The sequence below is a fragment of the Sceloporus occidentalis genome, unplaced genomic scaffold (genome assembly GCF_023333645.1).
Source record: "Sceloporus occidentalis isolate IW3139 unplaced genomic scaffold, rSceOcc1.0.p SCAF_5, whole genome shotgun sequence".
NCBI lineage: Eukaryota > Metazoa > Chordata > Lepidosauria > Squamata > Phrynosomatidae > Sceloporus > Sceloporus occidentalis.
The window spans coordinates 55,427,062-55,454,448 of NW_028316985.1; the positions used below are offsets into that span (position 1 = coordinate 55,427,062).

Consider the following 27,387-nt stretch of genomic DNA (forward strand, 5'->3'; position numbering starts at 1 on the left):
TGGGAAAAGCAAACAAGACAGCTACTTCCAATCCCTTCCTGCTCAGCTCCCCTTAGGAAGCTAAGGGATCAGACCCAGCCTACCTTTCCAAAAGAGAAAAAAAGAAAGCTGTCAATATGCTTCCAGTTCAAGGTGCTGGTGGTGAATTTAAAACCTTAACAGCTTAAGACCTTGATAGCTGAAGGAGTCTCTCTCATGATGTATGTCAGTCCAAAGACTAAGGTATCCTAGAGGGACCCTCTTAATGTCTCACCAGTGGAGCTAATGCAGCTCAGATGGATGTGAAACAGGGCCTTCTCTGCTGTGACACTCTAGTTGTGGAAAGGCCTTCTCCTCAATGCATAATTGGAGCTGATTGTCTTCATTCTAGTGCCAAGTTAAAACACATCTTGTTATTAATTCCTTTTGGGGTCTAAAGACTGTGACAAAATTTGTAAGGATACATCACTCCTATTCTCCAACTGTCCATTTTGGAAGCTACAGTATCTATTAATTCTTTGTCATCCCATTTTATCAACTGCTTTTAAAATGCTCCAATTTCTCTCTCCTCCTCCTGTGTTCCCCCTTTGTCATCAGCTTACTTCACCTGGGGCAAACTGAGCTAAAAGTACAAAAGCAGTTTGCATTCAACAGCAGGGGAAGGAAAGAGGAGGGCATGATAGCTTGCCCTTCCTAGCAGACTCATGCAAAAGCAAACTGCTGCAGCTTCCCCTGGCTTACCTGCTGTTCCTCGCCATCTTGAATACAGCTTGATGTTGTTAGGCTACATGTCTCCCAATTTTCATCTGTGAAATGTTTAACAGTTTGACAGTTTTGAAGAAATCCAGTATGGTGTAACAGTTTGTGTGTTGGACTACAACTCTGGAGAGCAGGTTTGAATCTCTGCTTGGCCATGGAAACCCACTGGATGACCCTGGGCAAGTTACACTTTCTCAGCCTCAGAGGAAGGCAAAGGCAAATTGCCTCTAGACAAACCTTGCCAAGAAACGCCTGTGATAAGTTTGTCTTAGGGTCGCCACAAGTTGGAAACAACTTGAAGGCACATAACAACAAGAACAACATCAAGGCTTTGAATTTTTTAAATATGTTTTGATTGTTAAACTGTGTAATTATATTTTACACTATTAAAATTATTCTGTTTTAAATTCTTTCTAATTGAGTCTCTTTCTTGTTGTTGTCTTTCAGTTGATCCTGACCCATGGTGGCCCTATGAATGAGAGACCTTCAAGTTTAAAAGGAGTTGAAAAAGTGAGATTAATCAGAACTGCCCCTACCAAATCTGAACAGTGGGAGGGTGTGCTGTAAGTGGGAAGAGGTGGTGCCAGCCATATTCACAACAGACTGACCTGGGGCATTTGGTATGCAACAAAATGACCTCAGACAATGCTATGTCTGCTGTGAATGTGGATGGGGTCCACTCATCCTGCTCTCAGCTCTCATGGCCTAGGCAGCTTGAGGTGAATGGCATGTGAAATGAAAGTTGGTTTTGCTCTGCCTAACTGGCCAGGGGAAAAAAAGATGAATGCTGCCACACCAGCTCTAATTCCAGCAGGGGTACCACAGCATTTAGTATGTTATGCCTGACTGCTGTATACCAGATGCTCAGATTGGGACTGTGGATGGATCCCATTCTCAGCAAGTATAGGGGTGTCCTGCACTGCCCTGATATAGGACCAGGATGTAGGACTTTCTGTACAAAATGGAACATTTGGGAACTTTAGCTGTACACAACAAGGCTCATAAAAGTAGTGTTGATGTTTCTTGAGCATACTGGGCAGTGTCATTTTCTGTGCTGGCTGCATGGAAACTATCAATGGTTCTGGATTCAGTGAACTGCCCTGAGAAATACAAAAAACTGCAAGCCCCATGTTGTTTCTTCCTCTGAGCATGCTAAAGTACACCATCCTGAATCAATCAATCAATCAATCAATCAATCAATCAATCAATCAATCCTACCTCTGCCTGTTCCCCACATCCATTTTTTTCAAGGGTAACTTTTGGTTGCTAAGGAGTAAGCCAGAGGTGAGAAACTTTAAGCTTTCCAGATGTTTTCGAACACCACCCCTACAATCCCTTATCATGGAACATGTCTGAAGAGCCTTATGGGACTTGTAGCCCAGAGTCTTTGGGCAGCCAAAGGTTATCCATGCTAGGAATATGTAGGAAGGGCTGGGGATCAGCTGATCCCATTATAGCCCTCATCCAAGCTTTGACCCAGCTCATCAAGTGGTCTGGATATCTGATTGCTCACTTCATGACAAGCATAACTCTCACATAGCATTTCATTTAATTTCATTTTATTGAACATATGGATAAGGGGAGCAGGAGTGCACCTGTTGGGTACAAGTCACACATCTGTGAGCCAGATACCCTCTCTGTGCAAACACTCTAAATGGGGACTCCCATGTGCAAAATCCATTTATTCTCTTACACTGTACACTTGGAGGGGAAGGTCAGCATAACAACCCAATCCACTCTTCATACTTTGAGTTACATAGGAGACATTCCCTTTGTCACCAGATTTAGCTATTTTAGTGGGAAATGTATCTGGGAAATGTATCTATGTGCATAACAGGTGGTACAGGGCCCATATCTCCATCATAGTCTGACCTAAGGTGAGTCACACTAGAATGCACTACAATTGTAGACATACACTGGAGGCGGCGGGGGGGGGGGGGGGAATCAGAGCTGGCTGGTTCCCAGATCTAAAAAAAAAAAAAGCCTACCATTTTGGGAAATGTAAGGATAAAGAAAGTGGTCACCTGGCACCATTATACTTAGATTTCAATACAATCCATTGTTGTGGTATAGCAAATAAAAAAGTACCACTCAGACCATCATCCAGTGCTCTTCTGGAAATAAATCTCTCACCAACTCATTTCTTCCATATGACAAAACTCTTCAATACATAAGAATGTCTGTGGTGCTGTTCAGCAACCATGAAGGAGGTAGTTAAAGACAGGATAAACACAGAGCACAAACATTTCATTTTCTCTCCTTGGTTTGCTTTTATGTATAAAGAGTAGCGGTGCTTCAGAGAGGAGCTGACAAGGAATGAAGACTGCAACAGAAACACAAAGACCAGGTTGTTGCTTTTAACTCCATTCCTCCCGAGAAAAGTATACATCACCATTACCGAAACTAAATGTCAGACGTAATAGGAAATATTGCAAAAACACCAAATGGAGTTTAAAAGAGGAATTCTGAAAGCTGCTGTAGGTTCTTACAACACATTTACTGGTCTGAACACACCAGTTCTCTGGCATTCTGGACTATTTATTTTTAGTCACCACTTAGTTTCACCATAATTGTTTAGCTTGAGGGTGTTTTACAAACAGCTGTACAGTACACTTGTAAAGTATACTGGTACCGTAAACTGAAAGAACATGCAGAGACAGAATTGAAGATAGTTCTAACTTGTGTTTTTCAAAAGGCATGGTTAATCATTAGCTGCAGGATATGCATGGTTTGGATTGATACATATTTTCTCCTCAGAACTTCCGCTTGTGTTATCAAGGGAAAGGAAGTGGCCCTAAGCTTCCTTAAAGAGTCTGGGACAGAAATAGTTGGACGGAAACCCTTCTAAGAGGTTTTGCTTCTATTCGGCTGTTTGGGGGCTTTGTTGGATCAAATCAGGAAAAATGGCAGGCGTGAGCAGCTGCATGAAGTACTCGATGTTCATTTTCAACTTCTTGTTCTGGGTAAGTATTGAGTTTTTGGAAATTATCATCTTACGAACTAAAGCCAGTTCAGCTATCAGCAAATCTGTTGCTTTAATAATTATATGTTTTGTAAAGGCAAAGTGAGATTTTAAGAGAGAGACCTTCAAAATCAAGTTGAATAAGCACTTTGGATTTAAGCTACTTTAAGTCCTCTTGAAGCATTGTGGATCAAATCCCTGTACTTAGGTATAGAAGAGACTGGGACTGGACTACATATTGATGGGATGCTGTGTGTGGTGGGGAGGAATATGTTTCCTCCTCCCTCTTTTGCAAAGGACAAGTGGTCAGGACAGAAGCAGCAGGGTGTAGTGGGGTTTGACTAGGAATCTGCAAAAGCTGGGCTCAGGTCCCCACTCAACCCTCAAAATTCACGAACCTTAGGGAAGTCATGCTCTCTCCACCTCAAAAAAAGACAATGAAAAACCTCCTCTGAATAAAACTTGGGAATAACTTAGTAATGATTTGACTGAAAATGTTCAAATTTCTCTGTAAATTTGATAGAAAGTTCATAGAATATGTAGAGTTGTCTAAATCAGTGGTGGGCCACTTGTGTCCTTCCAGATGTTGTCTTCTATCAGTCCTATGTCCTATCATTCCTCACTACTGACTATGCTGAGTTGAATTAATACTGCTGAAGTCCAACAACATCCAGAGGGCTGTGAGTTGCCTCGCCTTGGTCGATATGCTGAAAATGTATCTGTCTGTCTTTCTTTCTCCTTGGACCTTTTACTTTATATTGTAATGTTTGGCAAATTGTTCACATCTCCCCACTCTGCATAAATGTTAAATCAAGTCTGAACATTTTTAGGTGGTAGGATATGGAGATTTTAAGGAAGAAATGTAGGTCATCTGGTATAAATTTTGTATTCTGCTGAAATTCGTTATGAAGAATTTGTGTTTGAGGCAAACACTGAGGTAATAAAAATGTCTGTGGTCTCTGTTTAGTTTGAAAATTGACTGAGAACTTTGTATCTATGAAGAATTATTCAACTGTTTGTTTGCAGAAATGGTTGAATTTTGCATTCACCAACATTTGAGGGTTTTTTTTTTTTTAAACTCTTTCCCTTGTGTTTATGAAGATGTTGGTGAACTCATATAAAAAAATAAAGCTAGTAAGATTCTTGACTACTTACACTGGCCAAATTTGCCCAGTAGAGATATATCCAGGATGCAAAGGATAATGTTGTGCTAGTATGAAGCCTGTTAGAACAAAAGAGTTGGCAGTTTGCTTAGAAACAAAGCATGTAGCTAAGATCTGACAGAAAAGCCAAAAAGAAATGAAGATATGGGGAGGTGAAGAGCAGTGATACACCAGATCCAAAGGTCCTCCAGCTGAGGGACACACCTACCGGTGGGGGTCACTAGATGGCATGTGGGGTGTGGACCACCCTGGGTGTCACAGGAGGGTGTTGCCTGGTGCACTGGTGGGAAGGGGCTGCCTTCTGAGTCAGGTGGCTCTGCTGATTGGGCAGGAAAGCAAGGTTCTTCCCTTGCCTACCTGGCCAGCATCTCTACCAGGCTCAGAAAAAATGATGAAGAGAGTAGGAGGGGTATTAAACATGATCTGCTCCTGGTGTAAAATATACTAAGTATGCCACTGACACCTACTGTGATGGCACAAAGTTAGGCTAGGTCCTCGGTAGTCCTAAATCCTCTACTTAGGATGAGCAGGGTTTGAATTCAGTGCAGCCCTATGTCGTCTTGGTCAGTCAGGAATGTCTTCTAAACACTCATTGTTCTCTGATGTTCTCTGCAGGGGGCTGATGGTGGAGTCTATCAATTCTGCTTTCTCTCATATTATTTTTTAAATTAAATTATTGCTATCAAATTTATAGAGAAATTTGAAATTTTTAGAAAGTTTTTGTAAAAACCAACAAAATTGTGTAGTTTGCTTAGGATATATAGATCAACTGACAAGTTTGTGGGGAAATCTTGCCACAAGTCCAGGTTAGCCTGAACATGCACAACACACATTCTTAGCATAGTCTTCAAATTGTCCTTTATATTTGTAGAAGCAAACCTAGATGTGTATACACTCAACAAGGAGTGTAGCCAATAGTGTCTCTTTGGTTGTCAGATAGTAGTTCTTTGGATATGATAGATTGCTAAAAAGACCAGTGAATGAGTCCTACAGCAAATCAGGCCTCAACTCTCACTAGAATCCAAGATTATTAAACTTAGGCTGTTGTACTTTGGACATAGCATCAGATAACCTGATTTATGGGGAAAAGATGATAATGCTTGCTAAAATGGAAGGCAGTAGGAAAAGCAGAAGACAGGTGGATAGACTTAAGCAAAGAGAAAACAGCTCTGAGTTTGCAAGACAAGACCTGAGAAGGAAAGTTGATTATTGGAGCTCTTAGATATCTCTCTTCAGTTGCATTGTCATAAGACGAAATCAACTTGATAGCAAATAGCAACATGGTGGGGGTGTTTCCAAACCCATTTGTCTTACTCATATATTACTTCCTTTTTGCTGTTGTGTACCTTCAAGGCATGTCCAACTTATAGTGATCCTAAGGCACACCTATCATGAGGTTTTCTTAGCTAGATTTGTTCAGAGGAGGATTGCCATTGACTTCCCTTGGATCTTGGAGTATGTGATTTGCTCAAGGTCACCCAGTGGATTTCATGGCTGAGCTGGGAATTGAACCCTGGTTTCCAAAGTTACAGTCCAACGCTCATACCACTACACCACACTGGCCCTCCATTACCTTCTTAAGTGTACTCTTTAAAAAAGAATCATTTGGTGTGCTGCAAAAATTAAAAATAAACGTAAAAATAAATGAGGTGGCGCTGAATCCAACAGTTAACTCCAACCATGGTAGATACATTTAATGGAATTTACGCAAGTGTTGATTTATCAGATTTCCAAGTTGATATCCAAGTGACTTATCAATTTCCCAAGTTTACAAGCTGCTTCAATCAGGCTGTTCTGGTTAGCACTAATATTTGGATGTAGTTCAGTGTGTGAAATGGCCCTTATTAGCATGTTAGCAGTAAATTTTTCATTTTTCAAATGACTTTACTGAAAGGAGTCAAAGGCAATGTGTGATAGGCTTATTCATACAGCTTGTTGGCCTTATGACCTTTTGCCCTACAGATGTATTAGACTAAAATTCCAGTCACCTTGACCATCCTGACCAATGGTAAGAGCTGAGGAGGATTCTGAAATTGTACCAGCCACTGAAATTGGAAAGATTACAGTTCCATGTGGAAAAATATATCCAGGGGTAGCTGATTTGACTATACGACTAAAAGCAATAGCATCCAAAACCTACTAAACAGCAAAACCTTTATTGGACCAATTAAAAATGCACAAAATACATTATGTAAGCCTTCAAGTGCCATTGGCTTCTTCAACAGGCAAAAAATGTTTTAAAATCATACAGGAGAAGAAAAACAAATGACCATGTTAGAATCACAGGCCTGTATTTTGTCAAGATGTTTTTGTTGTTATCAGTTAAGATGGTTTGGAGGATATCAGTGCAGTGGGAGGCCACTCCTCTCTTTGGCCATGTAGGCTCTGGGATACAAAGAGTCATCAAATCCAGTCAATAACATTTGAACTCAATTAGCAACAACAAAAATAACTTCCCTTGAGATCCAGACTGTCCCTGCCCTGTGCAAAGTTAGCTGCCCCTTAGGCAGAGAACATTGGATTTCTCAAGAAGCCTTTGTACTGTTGCATCTGGAAAAACCTTTAGGTGCTGTACAGGAAAAACCTGCCAAATGCGGTCACAGTTAAAAAAAAGTCTTTAGCTTTGTTGGAGGTAGAAACCTCAAAGAGTTAAGTCCCAACAGGATTCCAGTGTTGTGGCTAAAATGCACTATTCTCAAATCCAGAAAACATATCCAGAAGTTGCTGTTGGAGTATAATATGTCACTAACTTTCTCTCCCTTTTGTATTCCCTGAAAAATTACTCAACTATCCCTCCCTCCTGCTTTCATACAGAGGGATGAAATGGGCTGGGGTGCAAGTTTGGCTGAGCCTTTGCTTTTCATTCACTGGTGTCTTTTCTTATTTGTATCCAGATTAAACTTCTGCTAACTCTGCGTTTCTCCATAATTTCCCTCTTGTTGCATCATTACTGCTAGCCCTCTGTTCTCCTTAGGCTCTTTGTTAATCTAACTCTAACATCTTAAATCCCCACTTCCTTGTGCTATTCTTATCAGTAGTCCTTTCTCCCCCATGACCCCTTCAGCATGGGCGGTGTTTCTATAAATGAGGGCTAGGAAAAAGTTGCTTTTCAGATGTTTGTGAAATGTAGCTTCCATTATTCACCAAAATGGGATGTGCTGCCTAGGACTGATGGGAGTTGCAGTCCTGCAACATTTGGAAGGACACCTGCTCCTCAATGCTGCTACAGTCAGATAGCTGGCCAATTCTTCAGCTCACTTCCAGAAAGCATTCAAATCTCAGCTCTTTTCTCTTGTATTTCTCACTTGATGTAATATTGGTCATTACTTGTTTCCTGTTACTGTCATTTCTCTTTTTAGTCTCTGGAGAAGTCCACACATCATATTAAACCAATGTGGCTATTCACATTACTTCCCAGAAAGTTTCCTCTTTCTTCCTGTGGCATGTGGTTTCTAGTCTTTCACATATGCTTCTAGTACAATAGGTTCTCACAAAGTGAACAGGATTAGGGCTGTGAGTAATCCTGTGTGATGATCCTATGAGTGTGATACCATCTGTGCTAACCATCCCTTCTCTCCAAACCTTCACGAGGGCAACGATGTATGATGCCTTACTAGCTTCATGTAATCCTTATTGCTGCTTTTGTGTGCCTTCATGTAATTGCTTACTTATGGTAACCCTAATGTGAACCTATTACAAGGTTTTCTTGGCAAGATGTGTTCAGTGGGGGTTTGCAGTTGCTTTCCTCTGAGGCTGAGAGAATGTTGCCTTGCCCAAGGTCACCCATGGCTGAATGGAGATTTGAACCCTGGTCTCCAGAGTTCTAACCCAACACCCACACCTCTGCACAATGCTGGTTCTTTCCTTATATAGAATAAAAACAATCCTTTGTATATGTCCGTCATATAGGTGCTCTGCTCATAGATGCTTTGACTTCTTAGGTGCACAGAGTGCATTTTCCCTGCGTCAGAAGAAAGGATCAAGTGTGTTTGCTTCATCTTACTTATTACTCTCTTTCCACAGAGTAAAAAGAGGAAATGTCTGCATGCTTGCCCACACGCACTTACTTCTTTGCTGTTTACTCAGTTTAATGGAGAATTAGGGGGAACCTGGGAAATAGCTATCTCTCTCCTACATTCAAAAGGTTTCCTTTTTGCCCCTGCTCTCACAGGAAGATAAGGCACAAGAAAGGGAAAGAACTAAGGCTGCATTGGCACTACTGAAATCATGCAGTCTGACACTGCTTTAACTACCATGGCTCCTTCCTTCCCATGGGATCTGGGGATTTGTAGTTTGTTGTGGCACCAGTGTTTTCTGACAGAGAAGGCTAAATGTCCTCACAAAACTACAAACCCCAGAATTCCATAACATCGAGCCATGGAAGTTGAAGCAGTGTCAAGCTGCATTATTTTTGCAGTGCAGATGCAGCCACAGAGGGATCGTGTGCATGTATTTGTGATTTAAGCACCAAACCGGGGGGAGGGGGGAGTTAACTGTACAAACAGGTCACCTTCCTGAGAAACAAACCAGATGTGTGTACACTTTATGTGAACAGAGAAATTCAATGAAAGAATACCAGTATACTACCAGGAATACTTACCATAACATTCACCCAGTTTGGATTCTCCTCTCACCACTTGTATAAAGTTCTTCCTTTTCTTACACCTGCCCTTTGTCCCTTGCTCCCTCCCTATCCCTCTCTGACTTTTCTTTTCTTTTCTTTTCTTTTCTTTTTTTTTTTTTTGCACATCATGGGTGTATGCACATAGATACAAACAGTGAATCTGCTGAACAGGACTTGTTCCCTAAAAATATTTCTGTAAACTAAGTATTAGGCACTTGATAAATAATAAGCAGCAATGACAAGGAAGATCCATGTGAATATATGGAGTACATTTTCTTCTCAGCTTTGCCTCTCTGACTATTTCAGGCAAATGCAAAGTCATAGGCCTCAATGTTTGCATCCTGTTTCTGGATCCCAAAGGAAGCCAGATACAGAGGAAAAAGCTAGTGTGGATGTGTGTGTAGAGCAAAGGGACCAGTCACTTGATCAGGATACATCAAAATCCATAGGCAGCCTTGAACTGTGGCAATAACACAAAGATCTCCATTTTGGAACCACCTTGCAAAGGAAATGCGGCCGTTTTGTTTCACTGCTTGGCACGTTATTGCAGCATTTTAAAGAAAGACACCCACTCCTTTCTTACCATGTAATAAGGAAACAGACCCTATGTTCTTAATTATAATGGAAAATAGCAAAATGTATTCATTGCTCTTTCAGATAACTTGTACTGATCAAGGCTTTTTAGCTGGCCTGCACTTTAGTATGGTTTTACAGAAATCCATCTTTGACTTAACCTGTGTCTTCTTTTGCAATGACTGGGACAAAGCAATCTCCCCAGAACAAAAAAGGACACTATGTTGATGATTATGGATTTATATTTATGCTACACTGAAGCATTTTAATAGTACGTTAGAGCAAAATAAATAAATAAATAAATAAATAAATAAATAAATAATAGTAGCACTTTAGAGTAAAACTGCACTCTTTACAGGTAATTTTCTTTAGCTGTGTTTGTTGGTTGCAGACTTATTTATTTGTTTGGGATTTTTGTGGGTTTGGGAGGCACTTTGATCCCAACATCTTTGCCATACCTTCCAAATGTCCTGATTTTGACAGGGACAGTCCTGATCAATCCCCTACTATCCCACTTTTCAGCTGCTTTTAAAATGTCCCAGTTTCATTTCCTCCTCCCACTTTCTCCTTTTCTCCTTTACTTCTGTTGCTGCAAAGTGAGTTCAAAATACAAAAATAATTTGCACTCAATTAATTTGGCTGGGCAGGGGAAGTCTTGGATTTCCTGATTAGTTCAGATAAAAGCAAACTGCTGCAGTTTCTCCTAGCTTGTTTAGAATTTGTCATTGATAATCTTTGCCATTTTGACCACACTCTGATGTTGCTTGGCTACACATCTCCATTTTTGTCTGTGAAATGTTGAAGGTTATGCTTTACAAGCATCTTTGATGGGAATACAGATGAGGGCCTTGTCTGTGGTTGGCTCAAGGTTCTTAAATTATCTTCCTAGGGAGGCTAGCCTGCCTTCTTCCTTTCTCCATTCATTGGAAGCTGATGACCTTTTTTTATCAGACCTTTGGGAATTGATTGTTTTACAAGAGAAGGGCTTTCCTTGCTGTGTTGTCCTTTGAAACCAACGTTCTGAATAGTTTTAATTCTATAGGCAATTTATGACTGTTTTAATTACTTTTTGCATGTTTATCTACATATGTTCTACTTACAGTACTTTTTTAAAAAGAAACACCTGTAAGCCACCATGAATCCCAACTTAGGAGAAAAGATGGGGCATAAAGAAACAGAACACAGGAGAATAGAATACATATTATGGAAGGTTTAGGGAAGCCTGCCTAGGACTCTCTGCATGGCTGCATATGGCCTGTGGGATCTTCCATTCCCACCTCTGGTTTAAAGTGATCACATGCAATAGTGATTTGACATTATGCCAAACTGATATACAAGATGTTTCTTGCCCATCATGCTTCAGAGTGTTCAAAAGTATTTCACATTCAAAACACATGCACACTTCTTACAACACAGCTGCATAATATGATTGTTGTCATTCTGCCTGTTGAAAATTATTAATGAAGGCCCAGTGCTGTATGTCTTACTTTGAGGCAACTGTTGAGTTCATAATTGAAGTGAGACATGAAGCATGCAGTTCAGTTTTCTGCTTCTGAGCTGAGTAGAATGTCTCAGGTATAGTACTAGCAGGATAGCTCTTGCCATAGCTCATCACTAGAAGTAAAGCAGTAGAGCACCATTGAATAGGAGAAGGGGGATATAGTGTGCTTGATTAACAGCATAGCAAGGACCATCATAGGCCAGGGTTGCACTTATATATAGTGCCTTAGCACAACACGAACCCTCCAATTGTCCTAGTTTGGCAAGAGCAATCCCTTTTAATCTTCTGCTGTTCCACTTTTTCAGATGCTTTTTAATGACCCAGTTTTTCTCACCTCCTCCCATTTTCCTCCTTTGTCCTCAGCTTACTTCATCTGTTTTACACTGAGTTCAAAATCCAACAGTAGTTTGTATTCTGCTTAGCAGGAGAGAAAGGAAAGAGCAGAGTTCTTACCAGTACATTCATATAAGAGTTTTCCCCCAGCCTTTCCTAAAAATGCTACATAAATTCAAGGGCTCTTTGCTTAAAACAGTAGTTTGTCTATTCTTCCCCGTTAATAACTTGCCTTCTTGTTGCCTGGCCCAACATTTCAGTGACACCTGTCATTGTTTTCATCCGTGAAATGTTGGAGGGTATGCACTATAGTTGCTGAGTGCATAGAAGAGCCCAGAGTGGGCCATTTGCCTGTTATAGATGCTCCAGTGCTTTTGAAATAGCCACACTTTCTTTGAGCTGAGGTAGCAGCCCCTATGCCTCTGCTGTCAACTTGTCATGCTCTCTAGTGAAGAGTATTAGGCCCTCACCTCCACATGTCAACAGAAGCTGGTATTCTCCTAGCAAAGGTAACACACTATATTCCACTCAATTCACTGAAAGCGTAGTTCCAAGCTTGGTGTTAAAAATGCATCTTGTAACCATCATCTGAGACAGAACGCATTTGTATTGCCTAACATTCTGTTCTTTGTAGAGCAGAAGATCTGGAACATAGTTTATTTATCACAGCAATATAGGTACTTCTGTAACAGGACGCTGGAGGCAAATGGAGCACAGCAGGCTAACAGAGCGCGTAGCATGAAGTTTTCTGTCCAGGAATCAACTGATATAACTTACTCTCAACATTTCCCAGATAATAAGAGGGGCATAAATGTGTTTTTGTAACATATCTGTTCTCATTACCTAAGTCTTGGTTACATATAGCTGAAGGCTTTTCTCCATCCACTGCAAGTAAATAAGCAGTTATGAGTGAGGGCAGGATAAGGTGAAGAGAGGCAGCACACTACTGTTGTGGATTCATCCATATATTCTATATAGGTCTTTCCCAACCCGGGTTGCTAGTTGTTGTTGGACTAAAATTCCCATCAACCTCCTACCATCACCCACATTGGTGGAGAATGAAAGCTGTCCAACAAGCTCTGGAGACCCAAAGTAGTGAAAGATCACATCCAAGGATCAAACTAGAAAATACATTTAGCCTGTGATTTAGGGAATTAGTGGAAGCATCTGTTTGCCATACCATACAATTTTCCTCATATTACGTAATATCATATATATAACATTTTATTTTTTTATATCTTTTTCAATGGTAAACTTGAGGGCAGGGAACAGTCTATATCTATCTATCTATCTATCTATCTATCTATCTATCTATCTATCTATCTATCTGCGCCATCCTGAGAGCCTTTGTGGCTGAAGAGTGAGGTATAAATACTCCAAATAAATAACTAATAAATAAATTGCTGAGGCACACATCTCTGAGAAATTCCCGTTGTGGGAGTTAAAATGGATTAATCAAAGGTAATAACCTTCCCCTTAATGCCTAGTTTCATGTTACAACATGTTGTATCTTTACCTAGCAAAGATAGTTACAACTATGGGCCTGGTGTCAAACTGAAACCAGAGGACACTCTAGTCTCCATGTATACCTACTGAAGATATTTCTGGAAATCACTTTCTGGAAATGAAATATAAAAGCAAAGTACAGTACACAAGTGATGGTACTGTGCACATACAAAAAATGGGGCATCCTTGATACATAAGAAATGTTGGTGCATATGGTGTGATGATGTTGGGTGCAAGTATACAAAGTCAGAAAGTTCATTGTAATAATCTTTAAGCATTATTTCAAAGTAATTGTTTCATGTTCTTTATAAGCTGATGATCAATGTATTTTCTTAACCAGGTGTGTGGATGCATTATTCTGGGAGTCTCTATATGGCTGCGTGTAAGCAAATCAGCTCAAGCAGTAAGTCCTCTTTCACCATTTTATGATTATTGATTTTGAAACATACATTGGCTTTCATCATTACATATTTTAAGAGTACAGTGGACCCTTCTCATCTGCAGGGGTTCAGTTCTCCCTCCCCACCCACTCCAGATGCCAAAAAACATTGGTGGTTGTGCCCCATACTATTCAGTTACAGTGACGTGTGTCCGTTGCATATACCATCATTAAAAATTGTGTGTGGGGGGGTGATCCATGGATGGTTAAATCTGCAGAACACCAGCCTTCTGATATGAAGGATCCATTGTAACTATTGTTTCCAGGAAATAGATTTTTCTATTTTTACAGATTGTATTTTAGACGCCATCAGTTGGTTTTCTATTTGGATCAAGGCATGTGACCAACAACAAAAGTTAATCCAATGTGTTTAACTCCTATGTGCTTTTAAAGTTCTCATTTTAGTGTACACACTTCCTCTTGACTAGTTCCCAAAAGAAATACTATATAAAAGAAATGTGGCAAAAATATACACCCAAGGAGAGATACATCTGTATCTGTATGGCCCCAAGGCATGGGTGCCACCAGCTACTACTGTTACATAAATAAATTTAATACAAGAAAGTCAATTATAATGTATCAGGAATTTTCAACCTTGTCCAATGGGGGTCCAAGATGCAGTTTAAGATTTACAGTGGTGTTACAGCTTGTATCAGTTCATTCATCCAATGAAGGCTACATGATACATTTAAAAAGTTGCATGCAACTCATATTCTCTTTAAGTTTATATTTCATAACACAGAAGTAAATTACCTGGATTGGGACCAATCATATCTGGATAGGTGAAGTTTAACCCTTTCCCAACTGATTTCCCATTTTCCTAAATTTGCCTTCCCTCACATGTGGAGAATTAAAAAGTGGAAGGTGCCTCCAATGGCTTTTCCCTTTTACTGTGGCTGATGCTTGCCAGTGGCATTCTCTGTCTTGTATTCATTGGGGTGGGAAGTAAATTTAGATGAGACAGGAAGATTTAAAATTTTCCACCTAGATACAGGGTTTATTTACTTTTTACTTAAAGTCCATTACTGAATACCTGAATGGGAAGCTATGGTAGTGTTAGCCATCACAGTCACCTGCTGTAACCATGCAGTGCCCTAGGGTATAGTGTAACTGGGGTCTCTTGGTTTGAGCCTATATGCATCACAAATGCAATGTAACAACTCATGATATTCCAGTGATACAAAAGCTGTTGTTACCCTACATGATGACAGATTAGTGAAATGGATTTTGGGTTATTTATCTGATTTTGTTTTAAAAGAACATCCTTATATTGACTCTCATTATCTGTCTTTGAGATATTTTACTTCTGTCTTCACAGGATTTCCAAATAGACAGCACCCTATTTTCTGGTATTGACCTTCTCATCGCTGTGGGTGCTATCATAATGGTGCTTGGTTTCCTGGGTTGTTGCGGTGCCATGAAGGAAAGCCAGTGCATGCTTCTCCTGGTAGAATTTTACTATTATAACCTTGACATTAACCTTTGCAAGCCAATGTTCAGAGACATAAAATCACTTATTAGCCACGTGGATTCCTAGTGATTCTGTGCATTGTGAAACATGTTTATGTGCTGTTTCTAAGAAATCTAAAACCAAATGGCAGGCATTGTAATATTTGCTGCTGCAAAATTTTAATAAACGAAGAAAGTGTAAAGTTGGAATTTACTTCAAAGAAACTTGACTTGAGTGGATATATCAGGTTTTTTTTTTACAGGCTGATACTATAGATTTCTATTTCTTACTGAGTATTTCACATGAGTTCCATTTGTCCAACACATTGTGCCCTCCTTTGAGTCACTATCATTAGACAGATGTTCATCACAGCTGAAAAATACTACTGAATTCTTTGTTTCAGTAGAATTTCCATATGCCATACTATACACTATTTCCAGACTGACCTTCTCAATAGCATTAGTATGTCAGTCAATTTCCTATAATTGCATGTAACAGGCAATGAAGCCTCCAAGCTCCATCCAAGTACTAAGCAGGGCTGACCTTGCTTAGCTTCAAAGAGCAGGCAGGATCTGGAGCCTTTCAGGTATTAGGCAGGCTTGTATAATTGTATTCCTTTCCTACAAATGTCAAGTAACAGTCATACTCTACCTACCTGATCAGGTGATTAATTTCTCTCTCTTTCAGTTCTTCATCGGGCTACTAGCAATCCTGCTTCTTCAAATTGTAGCAGGGATTTTGGGAGCAGTCTATAAATCTCAGGTACTGCATTTTTCTTTTTCCTCTTTGAATGTGTCTAGCAAAAATTAATAAAGGGGCAGTACAGATGGGAAGCTCCGTGCCACCCCTGTAAGCCCCATGTCTGTGCTGCAGCATCCCCTAGAGTGGCTTCTTTTTAGCAACGCCGGAAGCAGGAAGAGGCACCGCCATGATGCCACTTCCTGCCAGTGATGTCTGGTTGCTGTACAGTGGTGGTGGTGGTGGCATCATGGCGGCCCCCATATGGATGGGAGGCTGCCATGATGACAGTGCCCATATGTATTATGGTTGAGGAGCGTGCAGGTGCTGTGCCCTCCCAAACCCTAATATTGCCGCCACCACGCCACACAGTACCCGTGTGTACCGGGCCAAAAAACCCCCTGGTAATTCTGGGATTTACAGAGTAAGCTTTCCAGGCTCTAACAGAAGACTTCTTTCCAGATTGAACAAGCGCTGGACTCGACAATGAAAGTAAACCTTGATGCTCTGAAAGGTTCCTCACAAAGTGATAAAGACTTCCAGACTGCTTTTCACAATTTTGAGATACAGGTAAATCAACCTACTTTATGGATAAGAAGTGCACTGGTTTGGAAAGTGTGGAAGAGAGAACAATATCTTGTAACACATACCCCAAGGCTCTACCTTTTAAGAAAGGAAATTTTGGCTGGTGTGTGTATTTTAATGTGCCAATCTGTCCTCCCTCTAAACTTTGCCTTCTGAATAGTAATTTGCAGTAATCTACACAGTGTCTACTATAGCTCTACATGTAATATCTGGATATTTAGCTAACCAACCTTTCAGCCATTTTCTTTGGGAATTGTAGTTTATTGTGATACCAGAGGTCTCTGTCACAGAATACCACAATTCCTAGAATTCTATAGTATTTAGCCATGTCAGTTAAAGTGATGTTGAACTGAAATATTTCTGTAATCCAGATGCAGTCAGGCTTTTAAGAACCTCACCAAACTGCAAATCCCAAAATTCCATAGGATCAAGCCATGACCGTTAAACTGGTATCATGCTGGTGTGAAGGAGAAGAGAAGAAAAGGATATTTATTTTGTTCTGCTATGTCTCAGAACTAAAAAGAAACCTATTCTAGGGTAGGAATAAAATGGTGCTGGAAGTTGTCAGAAAGTGGTCCAGGACAACAGAAATGTCATTTGGAGATACAGTAGAAAGAGAGAGAGAGAGAGAGAGAGAGAGAGACTGTACACAGACAGACAGACAGATAAACTACAGCAACAAATACTGCAACTTCAGAATACATTGGGATAAACATTGTTTTGGCCTGATTCAGGGGTAATCCAAGTTTCTTCCACTAGGAGGGGGAAAGATCTGAATTTACTGGGTTCAGGAACTATCTCACAGTACAAGAAGTGTACATTTTATTTCATTTTATCTGAATTTCAAAAACCTTTTTTCTGTCTTCTATTCCAGTGATGGTGAACCTATGGCACGCATGCCAGAGGTGGCACTCAGAGCCCTCTCTGTGGGCACACATGCTGTCACCCTAGCACAGAGTTTGCCAGTTTCTTACTAGAAATCCAGAAGGACGTGACACTTTGCAATAAATAAGTGGGGCCTGGGTTGCAGTTTGGGCACTCGGTCTGTAAAAGGTTCATACTTAATAATATATGTAGAAACACTTCTTTGGACATGGGACATTTTTATACCTCACAATACATTCAAGTTATCATGAGGTCAGAAAATACCTCAAAGTTCACACAAACATTTTATATATATATATATATATATATATAAAATAGCCCTAATGCATGCTGGTTGGAGAATGGTGGGGTGGGGAGACAGATTGGCTGATGCTTGGGCACTGGAAACCTCTAGGGCAAGAATGAGCAATCTGTGGCCTCTAAAAGTTGTTGGACTGAACTGTTGTCAACTTAGCCAGCATAACCAATGATGAGAGATTATGAGAGTTGGAATCCAACATCTGGTAGGCCTCTAGGGGAACACAGTTGTATAACTGGTAAAGTTATGTATAAGATGTGATTTGAATTATAAGCCTCCATCTGAATCCTCAGAATTGTTTACTAAATAAATGTGTCTAAGGCTTCAGAAAAATCACTCCATCTTTTCTCAACCACATAGCACAGTGAAACGGGGGCAGTGGGGGCTTCCAACATGGGTTCTTGGCTTAGCAAGACAGTTGGCAAAGAGCCATGTTGCTCCTGGCCAACCCAATTCAATATGCCTAACGTAAGAGAGAGCCAGGTTTAGCATATTAGAGCAATAAATGCAGCTGATTCAGAGTCCTAAAGCATCTTCTTCACTGCATTTGATCACAGGACCCAAAGTGATAGGTACTGGTCAGGGGTCCAGGGGCAAAAAGTACAATTAGACTGCCCTGGCTGGCTACCATCACCACCAGCATCTTGTATTTCAGAGTTGGGACTAGAGGTGGGGCAGGTAGTGACAGGAGACCCCTATTGGATGAAAGATCTGAGTCAATGCCCTTTCCACTCCAAGAGCAGCTGTGCACCTGACATCCAGGCAGGTGAACTAGTATTATACCTCCAAGGGTATGTTTCCTCTGAGCAAACTCATAGTAAAATTATCCAAATTTGTTTGGATAAAAATAAAAAAAAATCCTTGCTTCATTCTTAGACACAAAAGATAAGCATGTGTTAGTTTCCTTAGGAACCTGAAAAAAGTTCATAAGATAATGAGCATCTGCTGAGATGGCTTTGAAAAAAAAGATGTATGCACCGTGCACACACACACATACAAACACACACACATTCTGACAGTTTATGTCAAACATCTGCTTTAGCTTATGATTGCTTGGCTTCTTGTTTATGTGATGCCTGAAACAGCTCAATTCTGCATATTCAGTTGAAGCAAGTGACTTTCTGTCCAACACAGTTGTGAAAAAGCAGGCTTAAAACTGCTTTTAGTTAAGTTGTGACTGTGCTGGTTGGTATTCTTTCTGTTTGGAAAGAAAATATTGTGAATTAGGAAACAATGGACATGATAAAACAGAGGTTGGAAATGTTACTTTTATGAACTACAGCTTCCCAAATCCCACAGGAAGCATGAATATGAGGTGTTGTTGTTCGAAAGGTAAGGTTTTCAGGCTCTGCATAGGCATAAGGGTCTACTCACATGTGTTAGCCGTAATGTTGTAGGTTAAAAATACCCATTAAAATTCCAGGTGGATGAAACATTGTTATCATCATTTGAGTACACAGGGAGATGTTTAAATATTCTCTCCCCAGCAGTGATCTTAGTAAGACCTCTCCCCACTTAGAACTGAGCAGTGGAAATACCTTCAGTAAGTGGCAATAAAGGGCCCTGACCTTCCTACAGTGTGCAGAGTGGAGAAGGAGGCCATGGGAAAGAGTTAAATCTCATCCACACACAGACATAGGAGTTTATCATACAGGGGAAATCCCATGCAAAAATGGGATTTAAAAGCTGGAAAAAAATCTGCAAAAGTGGGTTGATTTTCACAGACATCGTTGTTAAAGTGGTGTTAACCTGAACGGAAAGTAGACACTCCTTTTTACTTTCATGATTTTCCCAAAGTAAAAAGGAGCTGCTTTTGTCTACTTTCTGTCTACTTTCTGTTTGGGTTAACACTTTAACAACAACGTCAACTGAAAATCAACTCGCTTTCACTGATTTCCCCTCAAGTTAAACCCCCATTTCTATACGGGATTTCCCCTATGTGATAAACTCCATACTGTCATAGCAATGACAACCCTTAACCATGTTGCCTGTAGTCATAATGTTTAGAAATTGACAACATGATTACTAATCAAGTAATCAAGTTGGTCACATAAGTCACATAACATCTAGTTAGACCTTGAGGTATTTCATAATGTCTGCATTATATGCTCCTAACCTACAAAAACTTGCATAAACAAAACAGTTAAATTCACTAACATCCCTGCACAACATATGTAATGTTTGAGGCAAAACCCACAGATAATAATTCATTTTAAAGACTTTCATTTGCTTTCCCTCTAAAGTGTTAAGATTTCTCATTATGTCCTTTTTGCAAAAGAGTAACCAAATAATTTAGCCGCTTGTCCTGAGAGATCAGATTCTTTGATTATTTCCTTCAAAAAAGAAAAGAAAAAAGTTTTATATTTTTCTATAAGAGAAATACAAATTTGCTGAATCTGAATCAGACAATGAGGGATATCTTCCAAATTCACTTATTAACTTCAGAATACAGGTATTATTCTTTTGGATGACAAGACAGGCAAAGAGGACAAAATTCTGTAGGCTTGATTTAACTACATATTTTTTTATATTCTCCTCTCTTTCAGTACAAATGTTGTGGTTTGGAAAATGGGAGGTCAGACTGGGGAGGAAACCCAATTGGCTGTGCATGTGACAAGGCAGATGCAGCAACAGATGTCTGCAAAAATAATCTGTATACCAAGGTATGAAGGATTATATTATGTGTCACTTTGTTTGCATTGTTTGAATTTTTACAGAGACATGGAAAAATACATATGAGTATTGTTATTTTAGTTTTCTCAAACACTGGTCACTTTCTGTCACCCAAAAGGTGAGAGTTTATTTTTCTGTGATATTTCTTGTAGACTTATTTGTTTTACCCAGTTAAAGAGTCAGATATGTGATATGGCTAATGATCCTAATAGGCCATTATATAACATGTACATTTTTCATAAACTGAATGTTTCAGTTCTATCATATAAACAATGGTTATTACAACAGGCAGTTCTGTTAACTGCTGCTACTGTCTTCTGCATTATACCAAGTTATGCATTATATTGCAGAATTAAATCCAAATATAGCATGCCATTACCCTTCTGCTGTCACATGAAATGAATTGCCCAGTAACTGATGCACTAATGGAGGCTGGTGAATATTTTTAACCAGTTCAAGAAACTTCAGATAATAAAGTTGGTCCTCTCTATCCACAGATTCTGTTCCCACAGATTCAAGCATCAACAGCTTGAAAATATTTTTAAAATATATAAATTCCAAAAAGCAAACCTTGATTTTGCCATTTTATATAAGGGCTGGTATTTTACTATGCCATTGTATTTAATGGGCATGAGCATTCATGGATTTTGATATCCACTTGGGATTCTGGAACCAAACCTCAGTGGATACCAAGAGCCGACTGTTATTTTCAAACATATGCATGGTTTCTTATTTACCACTGATATTTATACATTTAGCCAAACATAATTTGTCAGTTCATTTTATTTATATCATGCATTTTGTCCAATTCCAGAGTGGCATGCAAAAAATTCCAAGTTATCCCAGGCATTCATCTAACTCAGGCGTTTTTAGCTCCCCGAAGAGCTTCTTATTTTGATTTTAGCTCTTCCAGAAAATGGATTGAACCAATATGGGCAGTGGGTAGATTGCTTATCCATCAGTAGAGGGAGAAGGAAAACAAGTGTGCATTTTATCAATATAGGTTGAGCATCCCTTATCCAGAATTCCAAAATCTGCAATACTCCAAAATCCAAAGTTGTCCAGACATACAGGTGAAATAGTGACACCTTTGCTTTCTAATGGTTCAGTGTACACACAAACTTTTGTTTCATGCACAAAATTATTTAAAAATATTATATATAAAATTTCCTTCAGGCTATGTTTATAAGGTGTATAGAAACATAAATGCATTTCATGTTTAGACCTTGGTCCCATCAAAGGTAAAGATGAAAACCAGGACAAATGAGTTCAAGCAATATCAAAGTGTGGTCAAAATAGCTAAAGCTATTAATGGGGAAGAGCACACGGGTTAGGAGAAGCAGCAGCAAATTGCTTTTGTCTGAGCCTACTGGGAAAGGCAAGATCCCACCTCGTCACCTCTCCTCCTTTCTGCCGTTCTATATTTGCAGAAAGGTATTTTCTTATTTTCAACAAAACTGTTGTCTTCCAATGTTCTTGATAAAGAATATAGAAAGTCAATCAGTATCAGTAGTCAGATAGGGAAGAAGACCCAAGATGATAAAGCAGACACATGGAGGCAAATACATGAAGGAAAGGTCTCTAGTAGAATTTCTTTTTTGAAGCTTCTAGATATATTGTATATGGAAGACAGTTGACCTGAAGAAGTAGTCAGACTTTGGTGGGAGGCTACTGGGTAAAAAAATTCTATACTGGCCAGCAAGGGACTGATGAGATAAATAACATTTATTGGCTGCATGCTGATTTGCAACTTTTGATTCCATTAGTTGGTATATTTATTTAATTAATTTATATTCTGCCTTCCTCCCAGTATGGGACCCAAGGCAGTATTAAAATTGTAAATGACTTGCAATAGGGGCCCAGACAAACCGCCCGAAAAGGGTGGCCTGCCAGTGGCCTATTTTCCTCTGGAGGGAAGCCGCAGCCGCCAAACTGCGCAGCTTCCCTACAGAGGAAAAAGAACCCGGAAAAACTGGGTTCTTTTTGAGCTGCAGGGACGGCATAACAAGTGTGCCACTGGTGCACTCGTTATGTAAATGCTGCATGGCAATGTGTGAATGCCATGTAGTGCTTATGTAACAATGGTGGCGCCCATGTACACAGGGCACCACTAGTGCTACACCACCTGCACATACTAGGGTTTGGGAGCACGTGATTGGTGTGCTCTCCCTAAACCTAGAATTTTTATGGCTTTATGCCAGTCTGTAATGCGCCTTAGTGAGTTTAGCTCATTCCCTTTGACTTTCATGTAAAATGACTACGAATTACAAACCTACTACTTGTATTAATTTTGGTCATTTCTTGTCTTTCAGTCTTGCAAAGATGTCATGATTGATTTCCTCAAGAACAATATGATCATAGTTATGGGAGTAGCATTTGGACTGGCATTTGTTGAGGTACATAAACCATTATTGATGTTTCTGCTTCATCCTTTCTACACGGAACTCCGGGTGGAAATCCAGTTTATCCTTTGTGCTGTTCATTATGTAGAATGATAATGACTGGCCAAAGTCAACCAGCAAGTAGGGACAAATATTGCTTTGCATGACCAGAACAGTCTTTATCTAAGTGAATGCATGTTAAATATGTATGAGTGCTGAAGCATCTGTTGCTGCCACCATAGCTGTGGCTCCCTCTTTCTCTTGCTTTCAAAGACACTCCCAACTTGATCTGAGGTAGGAGAACTCCAGCTCCTCTACAGAGCTTATAGTATGTTATGTCTGATGGAAATCAACGCTTAGTGGAGGAGCTGGTGCCATGTTTGCTCCTGTCCCAAACAAGCTGGGAGAGCAAGGGAGGAGAGAGATGGGAGGTGCAGAGATGGTAGACAGATCTGGAGCTGCAGTTGATTTGACATCTTTTGGCAACCTACTCATGCCTATGACTAACTCAACAGTTATTCACATGATGAAAATAATCCAGGATGAATTTGGGATGAATCTTTGTTGTTCACATGCATCTTGAATGCACTCAATTAAGTTTTTTGGGATGGTCTGCCAAAACCCCCATTTACCACAGATAATTAATATCGGGCCTTTTCCTGAGTTTTTACAAAATATTGACATTGTTGGCTGTGTGAACAATGATGCAAATAACCCTGAACAGATCCGGGATAAAACTCTCCATGCCTTTAATGTGTTTCAAATACATTCACATCATTCACAGCCCACACAGTCAAGAAAGTACTGCCTCTTCCCCAGCGGAACAGCTGTCACTGGGAAGTAAAGAGGAAAGAGAGAGGAAGTGGAGAGAGACAAAAGAGATGCTGACCCATCTCTGTCCAGCTGAGGAATGCCAGTGGGTGCATGGAAAAGGGAAGGGTGCCTGCACATGGGAGCAACTGAACTCGCAGAGATGCAGAGTGATGCGGTTCCCAGAAAGTTGCAATTCCACGGTGTGAATAACAAGCCCAGAATGCATGAGTGAAAAGATCCTCTCACTTGTCCTAATCAGAGAGGACTGCAATAGTGTTGCAACTGAATAAAGCATACTCCCCAAAAAGCTTAAGAGCCAGGCAGGTACATATAGGGAAATATGGGCCATCAGATAGCCTGTGCCTAAAAGAACTCTCAAAATACCTGAGAGAATGTAAAGGTACACCAAAGACCATTATGCAAGAGCCAAGTGAGCCTTTCTGGAGATGGCATTACCCACTGAAAAGTCCTCTTGTTATAATCACATGTGTTGCCTTATATGCCAAGGACACTCTTAGATAATGACCTCAGGTCCAGGTAAGTAACTACAGGAGGAGATGTTCCCTTAGATAACCAAACCCCAAGCCATATAAATGCTTTAATGGCTCTTGTTAAATGATCACTGTGGGAATCAGTTCTTCTGGAGAAGTGAATTTCAGCTGAGCTAAAGGAGGAGGCTTGATGCCTCACCTCGCCTTCTGATGCTAGTAAAAGGAATGTAACACACCCATAGGTAGCCATGATGTAAGTTATTTTAAAGAAGCATCATGGAATATATATATATCCATGCTTAGATTGTTATTACAATGAGGATCTCTTTATGTTGAAGGTTCATAGCTATTCTCTCTCTCTTTTTGTCAGTATTCAAATATTACTGTAGAATGGCTGTTTGACACTCCCATGTCTTTAAGGATGTTCCATAGTCTTTAAGGGTGTTCCATAGAATGGCGGTATTGTCACTTCAATCACTGTTGTAACATTTCATCTGAAACCGGAATAATCTTTAAAAGACTGTTAATAGGAAAGAATAACAAATGTTGAATAAATGATCCAACAGCAAATCAAGTGATAACAGTGTGATAATTAACAATGTGGGAAATTTATGGGCTGAGAGAGGAGGCTGAATTTCTAGGGCTGCATAAACAGGATGATTGTGTGCTGACCTTTCTTTTTTAAATCTGCACTTGCACTGAATCTTAAAATGTTCTTGCACATGGGTGTGTGTACTTAAAGGAAAGCCCAAGTTTTACACTTGTAAAAATAAAAATATAAAGTTTATTGTAACTGTCTTTTAGAACAGATTTTTTCACCCCAACACAGTTTACAATAGTTATTAAAACAATACAAGAAGATCATACAAAAACTGTGTGTGTAAAATATTTATATGGCATCATATATCATGGGCTTTCAGGGCAACATGCAAGTACAACCAGTTTAAGCCACCTCTTAAGTTCAGAGGAGACCCAGCATAGTGTAGTGTAGTGGTCTGAATAGTGGACTAGGACTCTGGGAGACCAGAGTTCAAATCACTTGGCCATGGAAACCCACTGGGTGATGCTGTCATACTCTGTTAGCCTCAAAGGAAGGCAAAGGAAACCTCCCCTGGACAAATCTTGCAAAAAAACAAAACCCAACCTCATGATAGATTCATCTTGGGGTCACCATAAGTAAGAAGTGACTTGAAGGCATGCAACCACCATAGGTTCAGAAGTCAGTTTCTATTGGGCCTTCTATTAGGAAGAGTAAAGCAGTTGCCTTAGGAAGGAAATTATAGGTGATATAGAAAGGATGGCAGTGACTTGTTTTTCTTATACTGGAAGAGGACAGAGGTGTTTGTTTCATCTAGTTCTGCCCTTCAACTGTAAGCTATTCTGCTACCATCAGGTGAGGTGGAGAGTTCTGAGCTGCAGAACTTGAGTGATTATGCTTAGTGGATTAAGCTAAAGACTTGTAGATGGAGGAGATATCTACCTGTATATATGTGCAGTATTTTTCATGCCATTTTAATTCTTCATGGAACCTTAAAAATTAATTCTTTCATAGAAAAACCCCACATAGCACTCAGTTCAGACAGAATTTAAACCAAGACCTATCTGATTCAACTCTTTCTAGTTTGGTTCTGTTACTAGTCAGTGGCAAATAACTGTCACATGGACAGTTAAGTCCTGAACAACAGATCTCTGGTGTTATAATAGTTCTGCAAAAGGTCAAGAAAATCATTCCATTGTTTAAGAAGCCCTACATGGCTTGGGCCCGAGTTACTTGAGGGACCGCATCTCCCCATATAACCCGCCCCGCACACTCAGAACAACTGGGAAGAACTTGTTGGAAATTCCACCTTCTAAATATGTTATTACTTCCCAGATGGCCTTCTCAGTAGCATCCCCACAAATCTGGAATAGTCTTCCTGACGAGCTCCGTCTTATCACCCCCCTGGAAACATTTAAAAAGAGGCTTAAAACCTTCCTCTTCTGTCAAGCCTTCCCCCCTGGAAAATGAAGTCGTGTACTCTGATCCCATTGACTCTCTACCTCACCCTATTGATTGATTGAATGATTGTTTTTAGATTGTATATTGTATTCAGTGCTCTTGGTTTTATCTATTTTATGATGTTTTTGTAATTGGTTTTAAACTCTATGTAAACCGCTTTTATCTTTTTGGAAAAGCGGTATATAAATAAAATTTATTATTATTATTAAGAAATCATAATAAATTCACAACTGATTTCTTTTGAACAAAAAGGCTTCAGTATGGGATAGCTCTATCTTTTCCAGAAGAGAAAATGAAAAACCTTTCTCTGCTGGTGGAAAATTTGATTCCTACTCCCTGCTCTAAGTAAACAGCATAAAGCAGTAACAAGAACCCCATAGAAGGACATGTCTTCACCCTTAAAGCAATCCATCTTTTACAATAAATTTAAGTTTCCCATACTGTGGTATATATGGGTTTAATTAAAATCCCACTATTTGAGAGTCATACTTCTAAAAATTACTTTGGAAGCAATCTTCAGCATAGCAGATCTCATCTGTACGTAAATCCAAGAAGTTTGCAAACAAAATGTTCTTGCTGTGCATCGACTGTATGTGGGGGATATTGAAAGCTGCCAAATAATACCATAAACATCTTTCTTTTCCAGGTTCTTGGTCTGGTGTTTTCAATGAGCCTTTACTGCCAAATCCAGAGAAAATGAAACCATGGAAGTGTCAGAAATATGTGACCAGCCAAAGGAGAAACCTTTGTAGATTGAGAGATTGGTGTTTGGTTTGGCACCCTAAAACAAATCCCAGAAGCAGCTGTAATGATAACAGCCGAAGCACCGATGGATAAAGATTTATTTGTGCATTATGAAATAAAAATCTGTTTAAAATTAGGGAAACTAATGATCCATTGCTGTCTGTTTTTAAATGCAACACATACCTTTTGTGTATACTTTTTGTCAGCTTTTTTATTTGAAGTTTTCTTCTCAACAAAACAGAGCGTTTAATGTGTCACACATTGTGCTGACACAGTGTAGTGTTTTCCAGACTTCGGATAACTGTTATATACAGGTATTGGTTTCCTCCCTGAATTCAAATTGGATGCACATTTGATTGTGATAACTGGAAAAAATACTTTTAATGTATATTAAAGTAAAGTTCTCCCCTCCAAAGTAAGTATAAATACACAGACACATGTTTCTCCATTTCACAGAACTGGACATACCTTCTGAAACATGTGTCCCTGGA

The 27,387-nt window shown here is 39.7% G+C and overlaps 1 protein-coding gene across 1 annotated transcript; it reads left to right on the forward strand.

Annotated features, from left to right (window-relative positions):
* Positions 1-3,443: 3,443 nt before the first annotated feature.
* On the forward strand, positions 3,444-27,032 carry TSPAN8 (tetraspanin 8). Its single transcript, XM_089526817.1, has 8 exons — positions 3,444-3,701; positions 13,741-13,803; positions 15,158-15,286; positions 15,977-16,051; positions 16,490-16,597; positions 20,342-20,458; positions 22,781-22,864; positions 26,799-27,032. The coding sequence occupies exons 1-8, from the start codon at positions 3,642-3,644 to the stop codon at positions 26,850-26,852; spliced, it is 690 nt and encodes a 229-aa protein (XP_089382943.1). The 5' UTR covers positions 3,444-3,641; the 3' UTR covers positions 26,853-27,032.
* The last annotated feature ends 355 nt before the right edge of the window (positions 27,033-27,387 follow it).